The following is a 23159-nucleotide window of genomic DNA, read 5'->3' as shown; positions in this document are numbered from 1 at the left end:
TCTCCCTCTCCCTCTCCCTCTCCCTCTCCCTCTCCCTCTCCCTCTTCCTCTCACTAAAGTATTTGTTGAAATAGAAAATGCTTCATGGTCATCTATTTCATTTATGTAACTTATTTCCAGGGAATTGCCCAGATTAACTTGGCTGACTATGAGAGTTCCAGTGAAATGCAGTTGCGCTGGTATTCTGTCCAGGTCTTCACCAGCTCTGATCCCCAGAGGACCAAAGAGAGTAACCAGTTGGAAGAAGGCACAACAGAGAGTCCTGGAAATAACACCAATGTAAAAACGGTAGAGATGGTTACTTGGGTTATAAGGGGTTTGAATGTTGGGAATGTCAACAATTAACATTTTAATTTATAAGAAAAATCTATTGAGATCTTCAAGTATTTAGGCTATAGTAAGTAGAAATGCATAGTTAGCTTTTTTTTTTTTGACTGGGCAGTTAGGGTTAAATGACTTGCCCAGAGTCACACAGCTAGTAAGTGTTAAATGTCTGAGGCCAGATTTGAACTCAGGTCTTCCTGAATCCAGGGCCCGTGCTTTATCCACTGAGCCACCTAGCTACCCCCCCCCCACCATAGTTAGCATATTAAAGCAAGCATTTAAAATGTGAGAGGAGGCATGACACAGCAGATAGAGAGAGCTGGTCTCACACCCAGGAAGACCTAGATTCAAGTTGCTCTTCTGACCAGTACCAAATGTGTGACCCTAGATGAGCCATTCAACCTCTTAGTCTCCCTAGGCCACTCTCTTAAAATTGCAGTTGCAGGGAAGTTGGGGATCTTCATTGATAGAGGAAGTTCCTCATCTGGAGCTTTCTATATTGATAAAATCACACTTAATTAAAAAAAAATTAAGCATCACATGCCCGTGAAAGTTTCAGCAGAACATATTTTTCTTTATGCAAAATGATTAATAAACATGGATGATTCATTGTTAGGTGTTTTATGCTTTGAATACTTAGGTTTCCACAAAAGGTGATGGTTTATGCACTTCAATTTTAAAGTATTACTGAGTCTTTGAGGAGTGCATTCTTTTAACTAGGGAGCTACCAGGGACCATTATCTGTACTATAATGGATTTTCTTTTCTATGCACAGTATCTATTCTTTGCTTCAACAGTAGAAATTTTTGGTTTAAATTGGTTTCCAGGCATCCCATTTTTCTCTTTCAGGATGCTGTTACAGTACTGTTAGCCAGGACCACAGCCCAGCTGGAGGCAGTGGAAAGAGAATTAGCAGAGGAGAGAGTAAAACTGGAATATACGGAAGAAGAAATCCTAGAGATGGAAAGGAAAGAAGATCAAGCAGAAGCTGTATCTGAAAGGTGAACAGTTTTCCACCCCTTTTAGAATTTGCCTCCTGAAAAAGAATGAATCCATTTTAGTGGAAAGCTCCTTTGTTTTAATTGGGAAGAATTTGTGCAACCATTTCCTAAGAAAAATGAAGTATAATTTAATGAGGGAGATGCAGTTGATGGAAAGGGATCAGTAAATTTAGTTTCTAAGCCTTCCATTGCTAATGAGCAATGTGACTTTCATTAACTAATCTCGCTGAGCCTCAGTTTTCTCATTGTTGATCCCATTTAGGTTCATTTCTAAACATTTGTATTTCTATAATGTCATGGGGAAAATTGGTGGTGGTTTGAGATATCTATCTCCTTGAACAGGAGAAATGCAAAAGCTTTTATAAATAGTAGATGGAGTGACTGGATGGGGTAGCCACCTGACAATGGAAAGTTCCCTTTGGGGGTGTGGAAAGCTCGAGTGATAGGTGGCGGTCCAGACTTCTGGAGTTATCTCTGTCCTCTGGCGCCGATCAGGCAGTAGTAGCCACGCTTAATGGGCTTATCATTCTTACTTCTCAAGGTATGTTCATCCTTCAGTTTAGCTGGACAGTTTAAACTTTAATAGTTCCAAATTCCTTGATATGTCCCAACCCCATAACGTATAAAAACAAAATAACTTTCATAAATTGAGAGATATAAGCTAGTGCTATTTTCAACAGCACTTCAAAATTGGTGCTATTCAGGTATTTCTTTGAAATCACAGCGAAGAGTCATTGATATAATGAATTTGTCAGGACAAAATTATAACCAAAAGGGCCCAAGAATGAACTATCAACCATTATAGACTTGTACTAATTGAAGAGTGATTAAATAACCAAGCACTCATAGCAAATTGCTTTCTTCTTCCTCACATTTCCATTTCTATGATTAATCATACTCCTATTCTTTCCATATATTCTGCTAATGCTTTCTCTTTCCATATAATTCTCCCCTGGATTTTATATGAGTACAAGAAGAAATGCATTCAATTAGATCCAGTGTGTTAGACACAGAAAGGATCATAAACATCAGCTAATCTATCTAATCTTTACTTTTATTTTATCATGGCCTCCTTTGCCAATCCAGTGGAGCCTAAAGACCCCTTCTTTTAAATACACATAAAATAATAGTATAGCAAAGCAAACCAATTATATTGAACAAGGTCATGAATTCCAGAGTAAGAACCCCTGATCTAGTAGAACCCCTTCATTAAAAAAAAAAAATGTAAAGTTTTGAATTCCAAATTTTATCCTTCCCTCTCTCCCTCTCCATTCCCCTCCCTGAGATGGTAAGCAATCAGATATAGTTTATACACATGCAATTATGTAAAACATTTCCATATTAGTCATTTTGTGTAAGGAGACTCAAATTTTTAAAATGAAAGAAAGTGAAAAATAGCATGTTTTAGTCTGTATTCAATCAATATCAGTTCTTTCTCTGGAGATGACTAGTATGCTTCATCACTAGTCCTTTAGGATTGATTTGTCTTGGATCACTGTATTGCTAAGAATAGCTTAGTCACTTGGAGTTCTTCATCGAACAATATTGCTGTTACTGTATACAACCTATTTATGGTTCTGTTCACTTCAGTATATATCAATTCATGTAAGTCTTTCCAGGTTTTTCTGAAGTCATCCTGCTTGTCATTTCTTATAACACAATAATATTCCATTACAATCATATACCACAACTTGTGAACCCCTTCATTTTTACAGAGGCCCAAATAGGTCGATTGATTTGCCCAAGTTTAGACATGCAGCTAGTAAGTGTCAGAGGCAAGCCTCAAACCAGCCTGTAACTTCTTTTTCTGTTATACTACACTATCTCCAGTTGAGAGAGGGAAGAAGGAATGGATGGATTCTGTTTCCATTATTCTATCATACTCAAATTCTACATAATAAGTCAAAATGGACTTTATTGATGATGTTATCCCCCATGTGGCTTAGTAGAAGCAGCATGGCACAGTATAAAGATCATTGGACTGAACTGAAAATCACAGTATTTGGTTCTACTCACAGCTCCATTGAGCAATTGAGTTTCAGTTTTTCTTGTCTGTAAAGTGGCAAGGAGAACCCCCACCATGTATTTCACACAGAACTGTTGCTCAAATGAAATTATAGATGTATAGCACTTTGCAAATGATAGTCTAGTATAAGCATGCATTGGACTTATGCAAAACACAAAACCCTGTGAGTTATTCTAGGAGGAAAGGCTATATTTTCATATTAAATAGGTCTTCATATGCATTACCTGTAGAAGTCAGTTAAATAGACGGCTGATAGAGCCACCAATGTTACTTCTATCTGAAAGGGAGTATGCAATCCTGTGTTTTAGATGAACCTTTTTTGGGTCTTTTGCAATGTCTTGTCTTTAGGAGCTGGCAAGCAGAATCTGTTGACAGTGGATGTAGTAATTGCACACAGACCAGTCCTCCTTACCCAGAGGCTTATTGTGTTGGTGTGGAGTCCCGCCATGGACATGTGTTTGCAGGTCAGACAGATCAGTACAGTTCTGGGAAGATTCAGCCTCCTTCTCTTAAGGTAAGGAAAGTGATATGATTTTTGCCTTGTATGTAACTGCTGGCTCTTTGATTATTCTAATAAGGGGAAATACTCTTTAATGTGCTTCTATTCTAGGAGATGATATAGTCCATCTCCTTAAGGAACTTGTGATTTCATTCTTTCTTTCTTTCTATCTATTTATTTATTTAGAATTTTATTTTCCCAAATTACATGTAAAAACAAATTTTAACATTGATTTTTAAAACTTTGTGTTCCAAATTCTCTTACTCCCTCCCTCCCCTAAGAACTCAAGGAATTCAATATAGGAACTTGTGATTTAAATTTAGGAGCTAAGATAAAATGACAGATGAACAAACCAAGACAAATTGGATTTTCTGCATTACATCATATAAATGCATAAAATTTTAATTGCAGTTGGGGGAAGGATGGCTAGATATTGTCACAAGGGGGATAAATGATGCTGTAGTAAAGAGCTCTTTTTGTTTGTTTTGTTTGTTTTTGCGGGGCAATGGGGGTTAAGTGACTTGCCCAGGGTCACACAGCTAGTAAGTGTCAAGTGTCTGAGGCCGGATTTGAACTCAGGTACACCTGAATCCAGGGTCGGTGCTTTATCCACTGCGCCACCTAGCTGCCCCCAAGAATTCTTTTTAATTTGGGAAAGCTTCACAGGAGAAGGGAATTTTATATCAGGAAATTTTCCAGTGACAGAAGGGGAATTGTTTGGTGGATTGGGAGAGGGAAATCATCCTACCTGTTTTAAATAGGGTGTGCAAATATTCAGGAGCAGGAGGACATGGTGAGGAATTTCTATGTCAAGAGATTGAAATTGGGTTTAATTCAACAAACATGCCTTAAAATGCTGGGATAGACACTACAGATACAAAAACGGAAAATGACATTGTTCCTGCCCCTAAATAGCTTAGAGTTTAGTGAGATGTTTTCCCAAATAAATATGCAAGTTAGAAGGAACAGGAGTCAGCTAGATTGGCATGAGAGATTGGAGAGGAGTTGGTCTTTTCTAGCTAGATGAGTCAAATAGATTTCATAGAAGAAGCTGGTCCTTAATGGAAGAAAAGGATTTCAATAAGCAAGTCTGTTTCAGTGATTCCAAGGACACTTTGGGAAAATACATGAAGGCCAAGAGAGGGCAGTATTATTAGATTGGGGAAGGGGAAGTGGGAAATTGTTACTATTTGCTGGGAGGACATTTTCTTCTCGTGTGTGTGTGTGTGTGTGTGTGTGTGTGTGTGTGTGTGTGTGTGTGTGTGTGTGTGTGTGTGTGTGTGTGTGTGTGTTTGAGGTTGCATTTTTATTTACATCCATCCAATTGTATCAGTTTCCCACACATTTATCTTACTCAGGGTATTGCCAACTTCTGTCTGTAATGCCCTCTGTCTCTCTCCTCACTGATGCCTCAGGGAGGGCATTTACTTTGAGAGTCTTAAGTTCATGGTCAAAATTTCATTGCGTATTTTGTAAAAAAAACCATTGCAAGATTTTTGGTTTTAAAGTTCAAATAATGGTTTGTGGGTATGTGCAATTTAAAAAGGAGAAAGACTGGAATCAGAGATGGTAAAGTTAAGAATCATAGGAGATATGAACATGGAGATGTGAAGAAAATAACAGTGGGATTTGGCATTTGACTGGATTTTAGGGCAAAATAAAGGTAAACCTAATAAGATCTCAAAGTTCTGAGTCTTGAGACTCAGAATTGAGTCTAATAAGAATGATACAGGTTCATCATAGTACAGTGAAAACAAGTAGTGGCCCAGAAATTTTAAAAGCAATAGTGCCTCTGTGTGTATATTTAATTATATACATGTGGGGTTTTTATATACACATGTGTGCACATGTACACATATATATGTAGTACATGTGTACATGCATCATACATACATACCCCACTTGGGTGGGCCAACAGTCATAATGTTTTAATAAATTTTTGAAAATTATTTTTCTTTATCTTTTGTCATTTATGAGATTTGATTTTTCACACAAATTGCAAATTCATTTCCTACATATTATATATATGCTGCTTTGGTCTTGTAAATTAAAAACAAAAAATAAAGTAGTTATTGAATATTAAAACCCCTTCATGACTTTTGGCCCACCCTGTGTATGTATACATATGTGTGTATAGATATAGATATATGTATGTCTATATACACACACATACAGAGAGTTGATAAACATTTATTAAGCATTTACTATATTCCAGACACTGTGCTAAGTGCTGAGCATACAACAAAAAACAAAGATATGTTATTTGCTATCAAGGAGATTAAATTCCAAAGCAGGAGACAACATCCAAGTAAATATGTACATACAAGAAATACAGTAGATGGAAGATACTCTGAGAGGGAAAGCAATAGTAGCAAGGGGGTGGGATAGAGTATGAGATACCTATGGAAAGTAGGATTTGAGCTGAGTCCTGAAGGAATCCAGGAAGGCTAAGAGTTGGACGTTAGGAAGGAGAGTATTTGAGGCATAAGACATAACCAGTACAAAGGCAGTGGAGTCAGGGTGTTGTGTGTGAGGAACATCAATTATGTTAGTGTAGCTGAATCATAGAGAATGTGATGGAGAGTCAAGTATAAGAAAAATGGAAAAGTCGGAAGGATGCCAAATAGAGGTGGAGGTTTTGTTTGTTTGTTTGTTTACTTTAAATTATCCCAGGTAATAGGGAGCCATTGTAGTTTATTGAGTAAGTCATTATCAAGCCTGGGCTTTAGGAAAATCACTTTGGCATTGAGTTGGTAGATGGATGGGAGGAAGGTAGAGAGGTATAGATTGAAGAGCGGTAGTTGAGGTAGAGTGATGAATCGGGAAATTATTTCAATAGGCAAGGGGAGAGATGATGAGTACTTGAACAAGGGTGGTTGCTGTGCTAATGGAAAGAAGGGTGTATATACAAGGGGTATTTTGGTGGCAAGAGATGGTATATGTGAGGTGAGTGCAAATTGAGCCAAAGATGACATGGAGGTTATGATCTTGGTTTTCTCAGAGGCTTGTGTTATTGACTACAGTAAAATGGATATTTGGAAGAAGGGAGAGTTTGGAGGGAAATATATTAATGAGTTCTGTTTTGGAGATGTTGAATTTGGGATATCTACAGGGCATCTAATTTGAGATCTACAGTATATCTAATTTCAATGTGCAAAAAGCAGATAGCTTTGGGAGAGCAGTTTCAGTTGAATGATGAGATTGGAAGTCAGTTTGCTGGTGGTTTTAAAATAATGTGAAAGAAGTAGAGACACATAGTCTCCACTAGATGGCTTTCCTAAGAAGTTTAACCATGAATGGAGAAGACAAATAAAGGACAAGAGCTTTCAGGGAAGGTTGTGAGTCTTTGTGGCTCATGAGAGCCATGTTTATGGGCAGCAGGGAAGGAACCACTAAATGAGGAGAGATTGAGGGTTTTAGAGTCATTAGTGATGCTACTAGAGAAAATAGTAGGGGTTGGAATCAGTGATGCATATAGAAGAGTTTGCATGTAGATTCATGTAGAAGAGTTCTTCAAAAAGAAGGAGATACTGGGAGAAGACATTGTATTGAAATGAGGTAAGGAAGAAAGGAGAAGAGGGAACTTTTGACCAATGGTCTCAGTTTTTTTAGGTGAGGTATGAGTTGAGGTCCTTAGCTGAGAGGGCCAAGTATAGGTAACATCTACCTAATACTTAACTGTCAACTAGAAATTCAAGTAATAAACTAAATAACTTGCTCACCATAAATAGTTCTTTAATATCAAGATATATTTCCATTGTTCTTCCTTCCATACAAGTCAATAAATGCTAAGCTCCTGATTTGAGTTGTCAGCTAATAGGTTATATGAGTTTTGCTTTTCAAATGAAAAAAAAAATAAGGTATGGGATACTAGAAACACTAATAATCCTAAAGCCAGCCTGCCAAACTGGACATGGATTATAGATTATAGATGCTTAAATTAGACTAATTCTGTAAAACCCTGGGCCACATTTACAACTTCAGTAATGAGTGTAAATATACATCCATTAAATTCAAATCATTTCTGGCTATTATTCATCTAGCTTAATTTTAACTAATAGTACTGAAGTAAAAAAGCTTGATTTTGTAGCTTAAAACTTCTTGGAGCTGAATTCCAAGTAACTGATGAGTTTTTCCTTTGAGTTCTCTTAGATTTGACCCTTTGTTTCCATTTTTATTGCCACTACCTTAGGCAAGGCCCTTATTTTCTTCATACCTGGATCACTCAGTTCATCTTTTCACTAATCAAATACCTCCAGCTTCTGTCTTTTGCCATTTATTCCACATAGCACTCCCAGATTAATCTTTCTGCAACACTGCTTTCCATGTTATTTCTGCTTAAGTATCTATTTTTATTTCCTGTTCTCTCTCAGATCGCATTCAGGCTTCTCGGTTAGACTTTAAGGTACTCTGCTAACTAGCTTTGTCTTATGTATTTCTCTTCTTTGCTCACCAGTCCCCAATACGGACTCTCCTTCCTAGTATAATCCCTTCCTACCATTTTCCACACAATACATTCTGTTCATTTCCACATGTTTACTCACATTGATTTTTCCATTTGGAATACTCTCCATTTTTCATTTTGTGACTTTAACACCCCCAATTCCTTCAAGGCCCATTTTGACTCATTTTTTCCTGATGACATTTCTTGACTAATTTCACCCAGTGACCAATTTCTTATGCATGATGCTTATACTATATGTATTACACACTTGATTGTGTGATTCCTTTGAACAACTCTAGTTTTTATGTCATTTTTCTTGTTTCCTCAAGAAGATTGAAAATTCTTTGAAAGAAGGGACCCCCGTTCTTCTTTTATTTCTATCCTTCATTGTGTCCAGTTTTTGCTGAATGAGTACATCAATTTCATTTCCTTATGTCCTGGAAATACTAGTGATAGTAAATATAATTTAACTTGTAGGTTGATAAGGAGACCAACACAGAGGATCTTTTCCCAGAAGTACCAGTTCTTCCAAAAGAGAGGACCAGCCGCAGGTCTCGTGGTTCTCCTTTTGTTCGGAGTAGTACAATTGTTCGTTCACAGACTTTCTCGCCTGGAGCACGAAGTCAGTATGTTTGCAGAGTAAGTAAAATATTAATTTTAACATATTTGGAATATAATGCAATTCAATTCTCGGGATAATGCAGTGAGGTAAGAGTGTGTATTATCCCAAAACATATTCTGAAATATTACTTTAGGATCCATTATATGATACCTTTAGGCAACTGGATTTAATTTACTCAATATGAAAAAAGAAATGAGTTCTTCACTTTCACATTTCTTTGTGAAAGTGAGATATTTTTCACTTGCCAGGAAAAGGAGATGGATCAAACCTTGTTGTTGAGGAGTGTTTCTTTTTCCTTGGTGTGCTGCCTTGTCCTTCCCGCCCCCCATTGAAGTAATTTATGTACAATTACTGGAGACTCTTGAGAAAGAGCTCTTTGTTTGGGGGGGGAGGTTATGCTTTAATACTTGCACTGATTTTAAGTTGTCATGTTGCTAAATGTTACTTGAGAATTTGGGGTTAATTCACATGGAAAATAAGCATGTAAAGTTAACTAATTTGGCACTGTCACAGTTATGTATTTATCCTGAGGGTAGAGATTAAAACCAAAAAAGAATGAATTATATCTTGGAGTCCATAAAAGAGGCATTATGTATGGTTTTTTTTTTCATTTTAATACAGATTTTCCTCTGACTAGAAGAGCAGTATTTTTGTAATATTGGCTTATTCTCCAAGTAGTAATGAATCTCTTTTTAGAAAATTAATTATCCAAGTCATATTAAACATAGGAAATAACCCCCAAATGACAACTTTATTAATAAATATGGAAATGTGCTTGTCGTCATCATACCTAAGATAAATGGTAGTTTGTATTTATAGGAAGGAACTTTGTCAAATGAAACAGCCTGGAGATATTTTTCGATGACTTATATAGAACTACAGAAAGTATTTATGGCTTTCAGCCATTTTAAAATATGAAGATTTAAGAAATGCGTAAGGGAGACCAAGCAAAGTTCCAAGAAGGGTAAAAAGCTACTTAATTCACAACAAATATCCAGAATGCCTGCTGGATTTCTCACTACCTTTATACTCTTTGCAGCTCTATCGCAGCGATAGTGACAGTTCAACCCTGCCAAGAAAGTCCCCCTTTGTCCGAAATACATTGGAACGACGTACTCTACGCTATAAGCAGGTATATTTCATAGAGTGGTCATGAGGTATCAATTATCTTTCTCTGTCTTTGCTTTTGTTAACAAATTTAGAGGTAATGTTTTTTCTTTCAAATCCTCTTGTGTATATATATATGTGATGACTAAAAAGCATCTAAGATCATCCCCCTGGGTGGGTCCTCTCTGGAGAAGAGAAGATAGAAGTAGGAAAACAAAATTGCTATCTTGATTTTAAATACATGAAGCATGAATGGTTTTGTGCAAGAGGGTTTTGCCTTATTTTCTCCCTTTTTTTGTGGGTGTGAAAATTTTTATATATTTTTTCAAATTACATGAAAAAAACATTTTTAGCATTATTTTTTAAAATTTCGAGTATCATATTCTCTCCCTCCATTCCCCCTCTCCTTCAGAAGGCAAGCAGTTTGACATAGATTATACATCTGCAGGCATACAAAGCATATTTCCATATTTTGGCTTCTATGCTGAGACTCCTTACAGAGAAGAATGTGTTGATGGTATAGGGAGGCATTTGAGTTTTCTATAAGGAAGAACTTCCTACCAATTAAGACTTCTTAGAAAGCAGAATAGCCTGTCCTTTTTTTTTTTTTTTTGAGAGCATAGGATCATAGATTTAAATCTGGAGGGACTCAAGACATCATTAGTCCAATTCCCTTGTTTTATAGATTAGGAAACTGAGACCAAGAGAGACTAAGTGATTTCTCCAAATAATACAGGTTAAAATTAGGGTCCCCTGAATCCAGATCAAGCATCTTTGCTATTGTCTTTTTTTTCACTGTCATTTATACTTCTTTCCTTGCAACACCTACTTCTGCATTTTCCACTCTGTAAGATTTACAGTGAACAGAGGTTCATGGTACACAGACATTTTTAAGTTTAATTTCTTTTCACTGTGTTCTCTTAAGCATCATAGCTTATAGCAACATTGTTTTGTTTCTTGAAATTTTCTCAGGGTCTTGTCTCTGTGATGATGTTGACAACATTTCTGTTTCAAAATGTTTGTAAAGAGAATAAGGAGCTGAGGATATGACCACTGTAGGATTTTTTTTTTTACTGGCCCACTTCTAGAAAGGAGAGAGATCTATGCATTCATTTAATTTAAAAATTACAATCTTACATATGTTCTTATATAAATAAATCAATTTTTGAATCTGAAAACATAAAAATTATTGAATTATTAAGTGAACCATAGGGCTAATTAATCTTAGTAAAAATTTCTTTTCAGTGAATTTAGATATTTAGTGTTTAAAGTTAAGAACTTAATCATTGCTTAGAATAAACTTCTTCGGGGGCAGCTAGGTGGCACAGTGGATGAAGCACAGGCCTTGGATTCAGGAGGACCTGAGTTCAAATCCAGCCTCAGACACTTGACACTTACCAGCTGTGCGACCCTAGGAAAGTCACTTAGCTCTCATTACCCCACAAAAAAAAAAAAGAATAAACTTTTTGGAGCTTGAAGTAACCTTAGAAATCACCTAGTTAGAGCTTCACATTTTATAGGTAAAGGACTGAGACCCATGGAAGTGATGAGGCACACACAAAAGAGTGGCATCTCCTTTCTCCCAGGTCACTGTTCCTTGGGTTCTACCTTGCCATTACCCTGGCTATTGTAGACTTGGAATGTCTCCTCATCACCATGTAGCCCAGTCCCCTGTATGTGTTAGGTGCTTTCCAAATGTTCAAGAGCTTTCATTCAATATCCACCAAATTGGCAAAAATTATCACAGATGGAAATAGTCAAGAGAGAGAGAGAAGGGCGTGAATATACTGTTGGAAATTGGCTGTATTGGGGGAGAAGGAAAGGGAATAAGCATTTCTATAGTACCTACTATGTATGTGCTAAGTGTTTTACAAATATTATCTGATTTGAACCTCACAACACCCCTGTCAGGTAGGTGTTCTTATTACCCCATTTCACAGTTGAGGAAACTGAGGAAAGCAAAGCTTAAGTGACTTGCCCAAGGTCACACAGCTAACAAGTATCTGAGGTCAAATTTGAACTAAGGTCTTCCTGACACCACCGAGATGCTTCTACTGGGTCAAATGTTCTGAAAAACAGTTTGGAATTGTGTGGAAAAACACACTAAAATTATCATACTGTTTGACACTCAGCATTACCATTGCTGTGCATGTAGCCTAAGGAAATCAAAGACAAAAGGTAAGATCTCTTATGGGCAGCTAGGTGGTGTTTGGTTAGAGCACTGGACCTGAAGTCAGGAAGACTCATTTTCCTGAGTTCAAATCTAGCCTCAGACACTTACTGGCTGTGTGACTCTGCAAATCACTTAACCCTATTTGCCTCAGTTTCCTCATCTGTAAAATGAGCTGGAGAAGGAAATGGCAAATCGCTCGACTATCTTTGCCAAGAAAATCCAAAATGGGGTCATGAAGAGTCAGTCACAACTAAACAATCCCTTATAAATTAAAATATTCATAGCAGTGCTTTTTTTGTAGCAAAAAACAAACAAACAAAAAAACTGGAAATAAAGTACACCTACTTTCCCCATAGATTTTCCCATAAATTGGGGAATGCCTGAACAAATTGTGATATATCAATGTAATAGAATATAATTGCTTCATGCTAAATGATAAATAGAAGGAATTCAGAGTAAGAAAGGAAAATCTGTATGAACCTGTTTAGCACAAAGAATAAACAACCAAAAGAACGCACAAAATGGCCACAATAACATGAAGGAAAGGATTCTTTAAAAATCAGAATTTAAGTTAAATAATAATCTATCTTATTTCCAGAAAGCTGATCATGAAACCCGTTTCTTTCCTTTCAATGGAAGTGGTAAACATACATATACTGTCAGAAACAGTTGGTTTTGCTCTTTTCTGTTACAGAGATGAGGGGTGCTATTGGGAAATGTTAGTGATTAAAGAAACACCCCCCCCTCCTTTTCAAAGCATCAATAAACTATTAAAAAACATGACATAAAGTGGTAATTAGAAAGAGCCAACCTGGCTTCACCCATTACCTCTGGAATCAAATATAAAATCCACTATTTGACTTTTAAAGACCTTTATAGCCTACTAGTCTTATACCTTACTCCCCCTTCAGCATACTCTTTGATCCAGTGATTGGCCTCCTGACTCTTCCTTATAAAAGACACTCCATTTCCCACCTCCATGCATTTTCATTGGTCTTTCCCTGTACCTGGAATATTCTTTCTCCTTGTCTCTGCCTTCTGACATCTCTGGAATCCTTCAAGTCTTGAGTAAAACCCTACCTTCTGCAAGAATTCTTACCTTCTTTCCCCTTAATGCTAGTGCCTTCTCTCTGAGATTAGCTCCAATTTATCCTACATATATCTTATTTGTACACAGTTGTTTTCATGTTGTCTCTTGCAATAGACTGTGGCCTCCTTGAGTGCAAAGACTCTTTGTATCAGCATTTAATACGGTTCTTGGCAGGCAGTAGAAATTTAATAAATACTTGTTGACTTATTGACAAGGTTATTTGACTGGCAGATAAGGCAAATTCTCTAGATATATAATTTACTTAAATTTTGAGGAAGATATTTGAGAAATGTGGGTTTTTTTAAACCATACATATGGAAAGATAAAGTACCTTTACATTTAGTTGATTTCCTTCCAGTGACCAAGAATTAGTGTGTTATAACATTCCCAGTGGTTGGGTCAGAGTTCCTGTTCCTCTCTTAACTTGCATCTATTTTGATTTATCACAATCATCTTGTAGTCTTGTAGGTCTTCTTTGGCTGAGCTTATGGCACGGACATCCTTAGACCTGGAGCTGGACCTCCAGGCATCACGAACTAGACAGAGACAGCTGAATGAGGAGATATGTGCTTTGAGAGAACTGAGGCAACGTTTGGAAGATGCCCAACTCCGAGGGCAAACTGACCTTCCCAACTGGGTTCTTCGAGATGAACGATTCCGAAATTTGCTGAAGGAAGCAGAGAGGCAGGTAAGATGCTATGCGCGTGTTGTAACTACACATTTCCAATTTCTAGATTTGTCCTAAAATAAAGAATTCAAACTTAATACCATAAAAACTTGTGCTTTTAGCATTTTATTTCCAAAATAAGTAAGTTTATGCTATGTATGAAACTATATCGCAAAAAAGGAAAAAAAAGAATACGTATTAAAGATTCATAAGAAATATGCTGAATCCAGTTTTCTTCCTCGAAGTGGAAGGATGGGGAGGAGTATTCTTCTGTTTATGTGGGAAAGAAAAAGTTAGGAGAATGCCCTTTTCTCATATATGAGTGCTTAGGTTCCTAAACAGAGTGGATATCAGCGTAGGGGCAAAGCTAGACAGAGCTAATGTTGGCATCGCTGGGACCCTCTGGTCCTCTTTAACTCAAGTATATGTAGCTGGGACGCTCCATTTTGGCCAAACTGAAACTGCCCGGGGGGGGGGGGGCACAGATCTTTTTTTCTGGAAATCTCAGAGTATAGAAAGTACCTTCTCCTCTGTGCTATGGCAGTTCATAGCAGGCTTTTCCCTAGACTCAAAAGGCTTGATGAGTTGAAATGTTTCTGGTTTTTATTTTTAAAAAATAGACAAGACAAACCAAACTTGAACATCATCAAGAACAAGCAGCTGAGAAAATGCTTAAGAAAGCATCCAAAGAAATATACCAGCTGCGTGGGCAAAACCAGAAGGAACCCATTCAGGTGCAAACATTTAGGTAAGCAAATTTAAGTGATACCCGCTCACTCTTTTAATGCTGTCACTAAATTTGGATGTATTCCTCTTATAACAGCTTCTTAGCTGCAATTTATGCATACCATTCCTTCTCTTTTGTTTTGCTTCATATTCTTAAGTGAAAAACTCTTTGAGCTTTAGTTGCATCAGGTGTTTTGAAAAAAGGGAGGGGTTGGACAAGATGATCATTAAGCACTAATATTTTATGGTTACATTTGGCAAAATGTTATTTCAAGTTTTTTGAGTCATAAGTGGAAAGGAACCTTGGAGGTTTCCTAGACCAAATTTGATTTTTTTTTTCAACCATCTCATTTTACAGATGAGCAAACAGATGAACTAAAAAGTTCAAATGACTTGTCTAATACACAAGAAATAGTAGGATTTAAATCACAGGGGCAGCTAGGTGGCACAGTGGATAGAGCACCGGCCCTGGATTCAGGAGGACCTGAGTTCAAAAACGGCCTCAGACACTTAACACTTACTAGCTGTGTGACCCTGGGCAAGTCACTTAACCCCAGCTGCTTCGCTAAAAAAACAAAAACAAAAACAAACAAAAAAATAAATCACAGCCCTCTGAGGCCAAATCCATCAACTTTTCTACTGACTCAGATTTTGGTGGTGGTTATGCAGTATCTTATATCTCATATTTATTGTTGAGTGATTTTTCAGTCATGTCTGACTCTTTGTGGGCCCTTTTGGGGTTTTCTTGGCAAAGATACTGGAGTGATATGCCATCTCTTTTTCCAGTTCATCTGATAGATGAGGAAACTGAGGCAAGCAGGGTTAAGTGACTTGCCCAGGGTCACACAACTAGTAAATGTCTGAGGCCCGATTTGAACTCACAAAGAGGAATCTTCCTGACTCCAGGTCCTACATTCTATCCACTGTACCACCTTGCTGCCCATTTCTCATATAAAGCTAGTGACTAGACCTGTGATTTTATTGTTATAGGGAACTTTGAGGTTAGAAGACTACCTCTGCCAACTCAGTTTGGCACTTTTTTTTTTTCTTTTTTTGGTGAGGCAATTGGGGTTAAGTGACTTGCCCAGGGTCACACAGCTAGTAAGTGTTAAGTATCTGAGGCCAGATTTGAACTCAGGTCCTCCTGAATCCAGGGCCAGTGCTCTATCCACTGTGCCACCTAGCTGCCCCATGGTTTGGCACTTCTATAACTGATCATTTTAGACAGTTTCAACCAGAATTTAAGACCAAAATAGGAAAATTGAAATCTTTAATTGGGACAAGTGAGTTACAGTTCAGGGTGATACACAGCAAGTGATGAGGTATCTGAGGAGCAGACTTGGAACGGGGTTTATATTGGGACTTTAACCAGGCAGAGGGAATAGCCAAGCTGCAGTTGGGAGGGCTTAGGCACATCTCACATTCTTACCAGGTAGGTTGTTTTACTGTTATGCTTATTATAGCAAAGACCTTAGAGGAAGCTTGGGATTCTCTAGAGGGGAGAGTTTGGGACATTTGCAAAATAGTCCGAGGCTGGGAGTAATAATATCTGGTCAGGGGCGTCTAGATGGCGCAGTGGATTAAGCACCGGCCCTGGATTCAGGAGTACCTGAGTTCAAATCCAGCCTCAGACACTTGACACGCACTAGCTGTGTGACCCTGGGCAAGTCACTTACCCCCCATTGCCCCACAAAAAAAATAATAATAATAATATCTGGTCAACCTCAGGCAATTCATGGATCTGGAAATGGGCTCAAGATGAGATTCAGTCTGCTGAATTTGACTACTGCTAGATCTGTCTCTTCAATTTGCCCCTGGTCACCAAGCCTGGCTGTGTTAGAGGCTGTTCTTGAAGTTTTTAATTTTGAGTTTAACTCTCTCTGTGCACTAAGCGAAAACTTGTAAACAAAGACTAGAAGTTGCCTGTAGCTTTAATGTAAAAGGTCATTAAAATGCTTTTCTATGGATTGTTCCTCATTCTTGATTAAAGTCTGCTAGAACTGGGCTGCTTATCTTAAACTCCTTGACCCTGTGTCTATCAATCAATATTTTCATTCTACTCTATTTATATTCTATAAGGAGTAAGAAAAGACATCTGATGTTTTTGATCATTTTTTTTTTACTTGTTATTCTCTTCATTGACAGGGAGAAGATAGCATTTTTTACAAGACCAAGGATTAACATACCTCCTCTGCCAGCTGATGATGTATGATGTGTTGTGTTGTAAACATGAAGTATTTATCTGTTTTATTTTCATGAAGTTATTAGACTAGCTAAATTTATCTTAAAAACGTTTGTGCAAAGCTATTAATATACACATTTTGTAAAAAACAAAAACATATATAAATATATATACATATATATTTTATAATAGTGACTACAGCAAGGCTTGGTTTTTCCTTGTTGTGAACTTGACATCTCTGAAGACAGCTTATTTTATAAAAGATCAACTATCCCGTTATAAGTGTACAGTTTTTAATGCTGTTTTATTTGACTTAAAGGCTGGAAGACAGAAACAAAGTGAGTTCAGGCAAATTCACTGTATTGTAATTTATTTATAGTACTTTTTTTTCCTTGAAGGAAAATACTGACTTTAAGATGTATTTTAAGACTGAAATTTTGTTCTTCAGTATTTGTCATACAGTAGAATGGAACTATTGGGCTGGTTTTGTTTCTGATACCTAAAAATGAAAATACTATGTTCTGAATTTGTCACTTTTATCAGCTTCTAATATTTGTATCTTATGTGTATTGTATTCTTTAGCACTGTTTATGTGTTATATTAAAATATTATAGCCTGCAATGTTTTTAACATTGATTAAAATCCCATTTATGCATTGCAGAACTTAATGTCATAGTCTTACTGTGCACTAATAGGTTTGCATTTCTATTTTGTCTAATGTATCTTTATGCATTATGTGATCTGAAACCAGGTATACGAAGTCTCAATTATCTGGGTATGTCAAGATCAGCTGCCTGCCGTGCTCACATTCATTAGTAATGACCAACTCACCACTTTGCTAAGATGATCCAGTGATGATAGACAAGGGATAAAGTAATAGGTGACTAGGAAATCACCATACTAATGTAACCACTGAAGAATATAAGAATTCAAACAAGTTCGAGATAACAGCCTCTCTAGGAAATGTGTCTTTAGGAAAGTGAGCAACCATATGTTTTTAGGCAATAAATCATTTACCTCAGAGTATTTGGTATATAGTTGGAGAATATTATCCTAAATCTGGAAACACATTGTTCCTATGACATCATGAAAATGTCATAAATATAGTTCTTATGCAATAAAATACATGATGGTGTTTTTTTTTTAAATCTCAAGCCATATTAGTATGAGACACTATCATTTATGAAGTAGGTCCTACTTCACAAAGCTTTGGAGCAAAAAAAAAAAAATTGTTTATGGTCCCACAAAATGTCACCAAAAATTCTTTTTTTCTTCTATTTCTTTCCTCACCCCTTGACATCTCCCTAATGAATGAGGCTTTATCCCCTCCAGTCTTTACTAGTCTTTCTTATCTCATCAATTCCTAGACTCCCACCCTGCATACCCAACCTTACTATCATTTTACATGGATTAAGAGTGGGTTTTGCAGGATTATTAAACAGACCCCAAAAGAGTCTGTTTAATGGTGGTAAGACTTTAATATTTATGTTACTTGTAACCTCTATATTTGTTATGTGTCTTCTGCTTTGGTCTTGCTTTGTTGATATATTTATGCATGTTCACACACACTACATACACACACGTATTCACAAACTCACAAAACATTAATACTAATCAGAATTTCTGGTCCACAGATAAAAGTATTTTCCACATTTCTGTGCAAATGAAAGCTAAAAACAGCATTTCCCTCTACCAGATGTTGCACCTTGCTGTGCTGCCAAAACATTTGTTTGGTTAACGGAAGATTTATAGATGGGGTAGTTAGTAAATTCTCCTTTCCTACAGTACTCCGCTTTCAGAAATGGAAAATACAACAAGGCACTTTTCTGTGCACCTGAAAGCAATCACACCCTTTCTGTAGCAATAAATATCATTTGCCCTCCTATGGGGGTTCGTGATGGCCTCAACTGCCAAATAACAAGCCATGCTGGAAAACTGGTCTGCCGATATACCAAATGCAGAATCAGTATTTTCCAGGTAGCTCCTTTCACTGCCCCAATTTACATAGAAATCTACTTTTCCAGAGTGGCAGCGGCAACCCTTCCTTGACCTCCATTTCAATAATTCAAAATATAAAAAATGTAGCTAGTTCCTTCACTTGCCCAATTTGTTTTGTGCTTTTCTACCCCTCCTTTGTTCTGCCTTCCTCTGCCTTCTCTGTTTTGTTGTCTCTGCAATTGAGTGGGACCATAACAAGGAGATGATATTTAGTTAAATGAAAAATAGAGATGTGAGGAAGGAGTCAACTGAATTAGAGGCAGCTAGGTGGCACAATGGATAAAGCACTGGCCCTGGATTCAGGAGGACCTGAGTTCAAATCCAGCCTCAGCCACTTGACACTTACTAGCTGTGTGACCCTGGGCAAGTCACTTAACCCTCATTGCCCCACCCACCCCCCAAAAAAAAGAAGAAGAGTGAACCGAATTGGAGAGCCACCTTCACAACTCTGTTTTATGATATCCTTTGACTACCCTAGCTCAAAAAAAGAAAAGAAAAAGAAAAAGAAAGCCTAGAGCTAGAACCTTCAAGGTTCCCTGAAACAAGATAGGAGGTAGCCATGATTGTTCAGCACTTACTCACCATGATTTCTCAGTTGCTATAATAGTGAAACTTGCCATACCATACCTCACACTCAGTAAATGGAATGTACAGTCACTAAAAATGTCCCACACAAGGAATACTAAGCCTGAAAATGGAATCCTAAAGTCTTAAGCTGATGTTATCACTAGTTTTCATTTTGCCCAATCACTGTGTTACCTAAGGAAGAATATTCTGCCCTGGTTTGACTGTGATTCTAGGCAGAACGTGATTAAGTGGAGGGGTGTCAATGTTAATACTCCTATTTGAGAAACACTTGGGAAAATGTCAAACAAAAGCAACAAAAGTTTAAAAGTTGGTTTGTTCAGTATACTGCAACATAGCATCTCAGCGGGTCAAGTGGCTTTATTTCTGTGCCTACAATTGTTAACTGCTCATGAAGCTAACCATTGAAATGAATATTCTTCTGTCGTGGTAATAAGTTATAATCAGTATTCATCTCTGTTGTTTTTTTTTTGTCATGGTCTTCTAAGATTCTGTCATTTGTATTCTTTGAAGGTATTTCTTCTATAAAATAAAAATAACTTACATTAAGAACAGTGTGAAAAGTATTGTCACTCAAATGGGGAAATGTAGTATGTATGGTTATAGACTACTGATGCATTTTTTTTTTTTTTGGTGAGGCAATTGGGGTTAAGTGACTTGCCCAGGGTCACACAGCTAGTAAGTGTTAAGTGTCCGAGGCTGGATTTGAACTCAGGTACTCCTGAATCCAGGACCAGTGCTCTATCTACTGTACTGATGCATTTTTAAGCAAGAATCAATCTCAATATTCCATGTATACGTGTGCCTAAATTTCAAACTTCTTTGCCACCCCTCTGCTTACTCACAGGAACACCAGGTAGTAGATGATCAAGTGATTTTCTGAGGTAGATCACAAACTACCCTAACCAAAAATAATTTCCACTGATAGTGAAGTTACCAAAGAAACTATTCAGATTTATTCACTCGGGGCAACTAGGTGGCACAGTGGATAAAGCGCCGGCCCTAGATTCAGGAGGACCTGAGTTCAAATCTAGCCTCAGACACTTGACACTTACTAGCTGTGTGACCCTGGGCAGGTCACTTAACCCCCATTGCCCTGCAAAAACAAAACAAAGAAACAGATTTATTCACTCACTTGTTCATTCATTCATCCATTCATTCATTCATTCAAGTAAGGGGGAAGGGAAGCTGAAATTGTACTATAGAAACAAGCTGTAGCTTTTCAAATTGTATAGGTTTGGGATTAGTATGGCCTACCAATGAACCACAAGACTAGAAATAAACTTCAATACCTGTCCTCTTTCTAGTCTCTTTTTTGGTAGATGGGGAATTCATGGGAACCAGTAGACTTTTTCATTCAAAAGTGTATCAAACAGGGAGTGGGGGGGAACACTTTTTGACAAATTGCTTTTTTATTTTTATTTTTTAAGCCACATAATTTGTAGTGAGCTAAAAATTCCTGTGTCTGTGATACTTAAAGTGCCAGGTTATTGGTAGGCATCTGTTTTAATGATCTCTTCTTTCAGAGTGAGAGTTTAAACTATGTAATGATGGTTCCTTCATTTTTCTTTTTTTTTCTTTTTTTTTTTTTTTTTAGTGAGGCAATTGGGGTTAAGTGACTTGCCCAGGGTCACACAGCTAGTTAAGTATTAAGTGTCTGAGGCAGGATTTGAACTCAGGTACTCCTGACTCCAGGGCTAGTGCTCTATCCACTGCGCCATCTAGCTGCCCGGTTCCTTCATTTTTATAAGGTTTTGCAGAATGCTTTCACATGCTATAATACATTGATCCTCATAATAGTCTTAGGTGATGAAACAAATATATTTTATTTAATTTCAAGTTTCTATTATTCTTGACCATCACCAACAAAAATGAACATTTCCATATGTACAAGAAGCAGAAAAGCAGGTTATATATGAAACCACAAAACTTAATAAAACACCCTGCATTTTACAGAAAAAGAAACAGTTACATCTTGCTGAGGGTCACTCCAGTGGGAAGGGCTAGAGCTGGGAACTAAAGCCAAACTGCTTAATGCTAAGTGATCTTTCCACTATACCACACTGCCTATATATAAAGTTGACCCTCAGGGTGGTTGCCATGGCCAAACTTGAAGGGTAAGTTTCACTAGGCAATAGATAGATGTCTGTTAAGACAGGCTCCTACAGAAAGGTGATAAAGAGGTGCTGGAGGTCCTATAGTGGAAATGGACCACAAGTTTCTTAAGTCCTCTGTAATTAGAGGGAAAGTCCATAATAAATTCCACAGGACTCCCACTTCTTTGGATGCATCAGGCTTTTGTTAACACCACCGCAGATTGCATTCCCAGGGGTCTATAGAACCTGAAAAGGAAATAGAGCTTAGGTCAGCCTCTCCTGTGAAATGCCCATTGAAAATGTGTGCTTTGAAACCCAGTAAGACAACAAAAATGTTTAATCTGGCCTCAGACATTTAGTAGCTTTGTGACCCTAGGGAAATCATTTAACCCTGTTTGCCTCAGTTTCCTTATCTCTAAAATGAGCTGGAAAAGGAAATAGCAAGCCATTCCAGTACCTTTTGCCAAGAAAACCCCAAATGGGGTCATGAATAGTTGGACTCAACTCAAAAATGACTGAACAACAAACAACAAGACTGGGTTCTCCACCCCTTTCACAAGGAACCTCTTTCCTGTCCTTTGAGTTCCATGGTTAGAGACTAGAGAAAGAGTAGTAAAATGTCCATCTTTCTCTCCCCATCCTGCAGTGGGTTTAGTGAATTTGTAGATTATGAATAGCTTAATTTTTTCTTTTTCTTTTGTTTTTAGAGTTGTTAAATTTAATACAAATAGCTCCCTTACTGCCCTGCTTGTCTGACCCCTTTTTATTTTCCTTTGGTGCTTTTTTGTGTATTTTTAAAACATTTAACTGACACTTTTTTTATTTTGGTATCACTATCACTTCCCCCATAAATCCCTCCTCCCATACACCCACACATACAACTTCTTCCTTTGTAGAAAAATAATTATTAAGAAGATGTTAAAGATAAAAATAGAGAGGAGTAAGTAAGAATATAACGCATCTAGGAAGCAGAATAAATAGCATACTGCAATACTGGAACTGGAGTCAGGTTAGCCTGAGTTTCAGTCTTGCCTCAGACTGTGTGAGGCAGTCACTGGTAAACCACTCAACATCTGTTAGCCTCAATTTCCTCATCTGTAAAACGGTGTTAATAAATAACATCTGGTTATCAAGGTTGGTGTGAAGATCAAATATAAATGCACACACATATCTTTTCAAACCTTAAAATGCTAACACATTTTAGTGGTGACCAATAATTTCCCAAGGTTTATAAAGGTATACCCAACCAGAAAGCTACCTTTTTTTTTTTTAAGTGAGGCAATTGGGGTTATGTGACTTGCCCAGGGTCACACAGCTAGTAAGTGTTAAGTGTCTGACTCCAGGGCCGGTGCTCTATCCACTGCGCCACCTAGCTGCCCCCAGAAAGCTACCTTTTTAACATTTAATTTTTATTTTATTTTTTCCTTAATTACATGTAAACAAAAGTGGAGTTCCACATACTCTGCCTCTTTTCCCTCCCCACTCCTTGAGAAGGCAAGCAATTTGATAAAGATTATACATGTGCAGTCATGAAAAATATTTCCATATTTGCCATGTTGCAAAAGAAAACACAGACCCATGAAAAATAAAGTAAAAAAGTACACTTCAATCTGCATTCA

General features: G+C 37.3%; 1 protein-coding gene across 4 annotated transcripts in view; it reads left to right on the top strand.

The window, feature by feature from the left end:
• Positions 1-19951, top strand: part of WWC3 (WWC family member 3) — a 212791-nt gene extending 192840 nt beyond the window's left edge. For 3 of the 4 annotated variants that reach the window (XM_043996696.1, XM_043996695.1, XM_043996698.1), the window contains 8 exons: positions 121-288; positions 1174-1325; positions 3700-3865; positions 8772-8933; positions 9956-10048; positions 13747-13974; positions 14574-14701; positions 16825-19951. In XM_043996696.1, the coding sequence (XP_043852631.1) occupies positions 121-288; positions 1174-1325; positions 3700-3865; positions 8772-8933; positions 9956-10048; positions 13747-13974; positions 14574-14701; positions 16825-16891 (1164 nt within the window). In that variant the 3' untranslated portion in view covers positions 16892-19951. The remainder of the gene's footprint in view (positions 1-120; positions 289-1173; positions 1326-3699; positions 3866-8771; positions 8934-9955; positions 10049-13746; positions 13975-14573; positions 14702-16824) is intronic. The other variant, XM_043996697.1, reaches the window with a different exon arrangement.
• The last annotated feature ends 3208 nt before the right edge of the window (positions 19952-23159 follow it).

Source organism: Dromiciops gliroides, chromosome 3 (assembly GCF_019393635.1).
Source record: "Dromiciops gliroides isolate mDroGli1 chromosome 3, mDroGli1.pri, whole genome shotgun sequence".
Classification (NCBI taxonomy): domain Eukaryota; kingdom Metazoa; phylum Chordata; class Mammalia; order Microbiotheria; family Microbiotheriidae; genus Dromiciops; species Dromiciops gliroides.
This window is presented reverse-complemented; position numbering and strand designations above follow the sequence as displayed.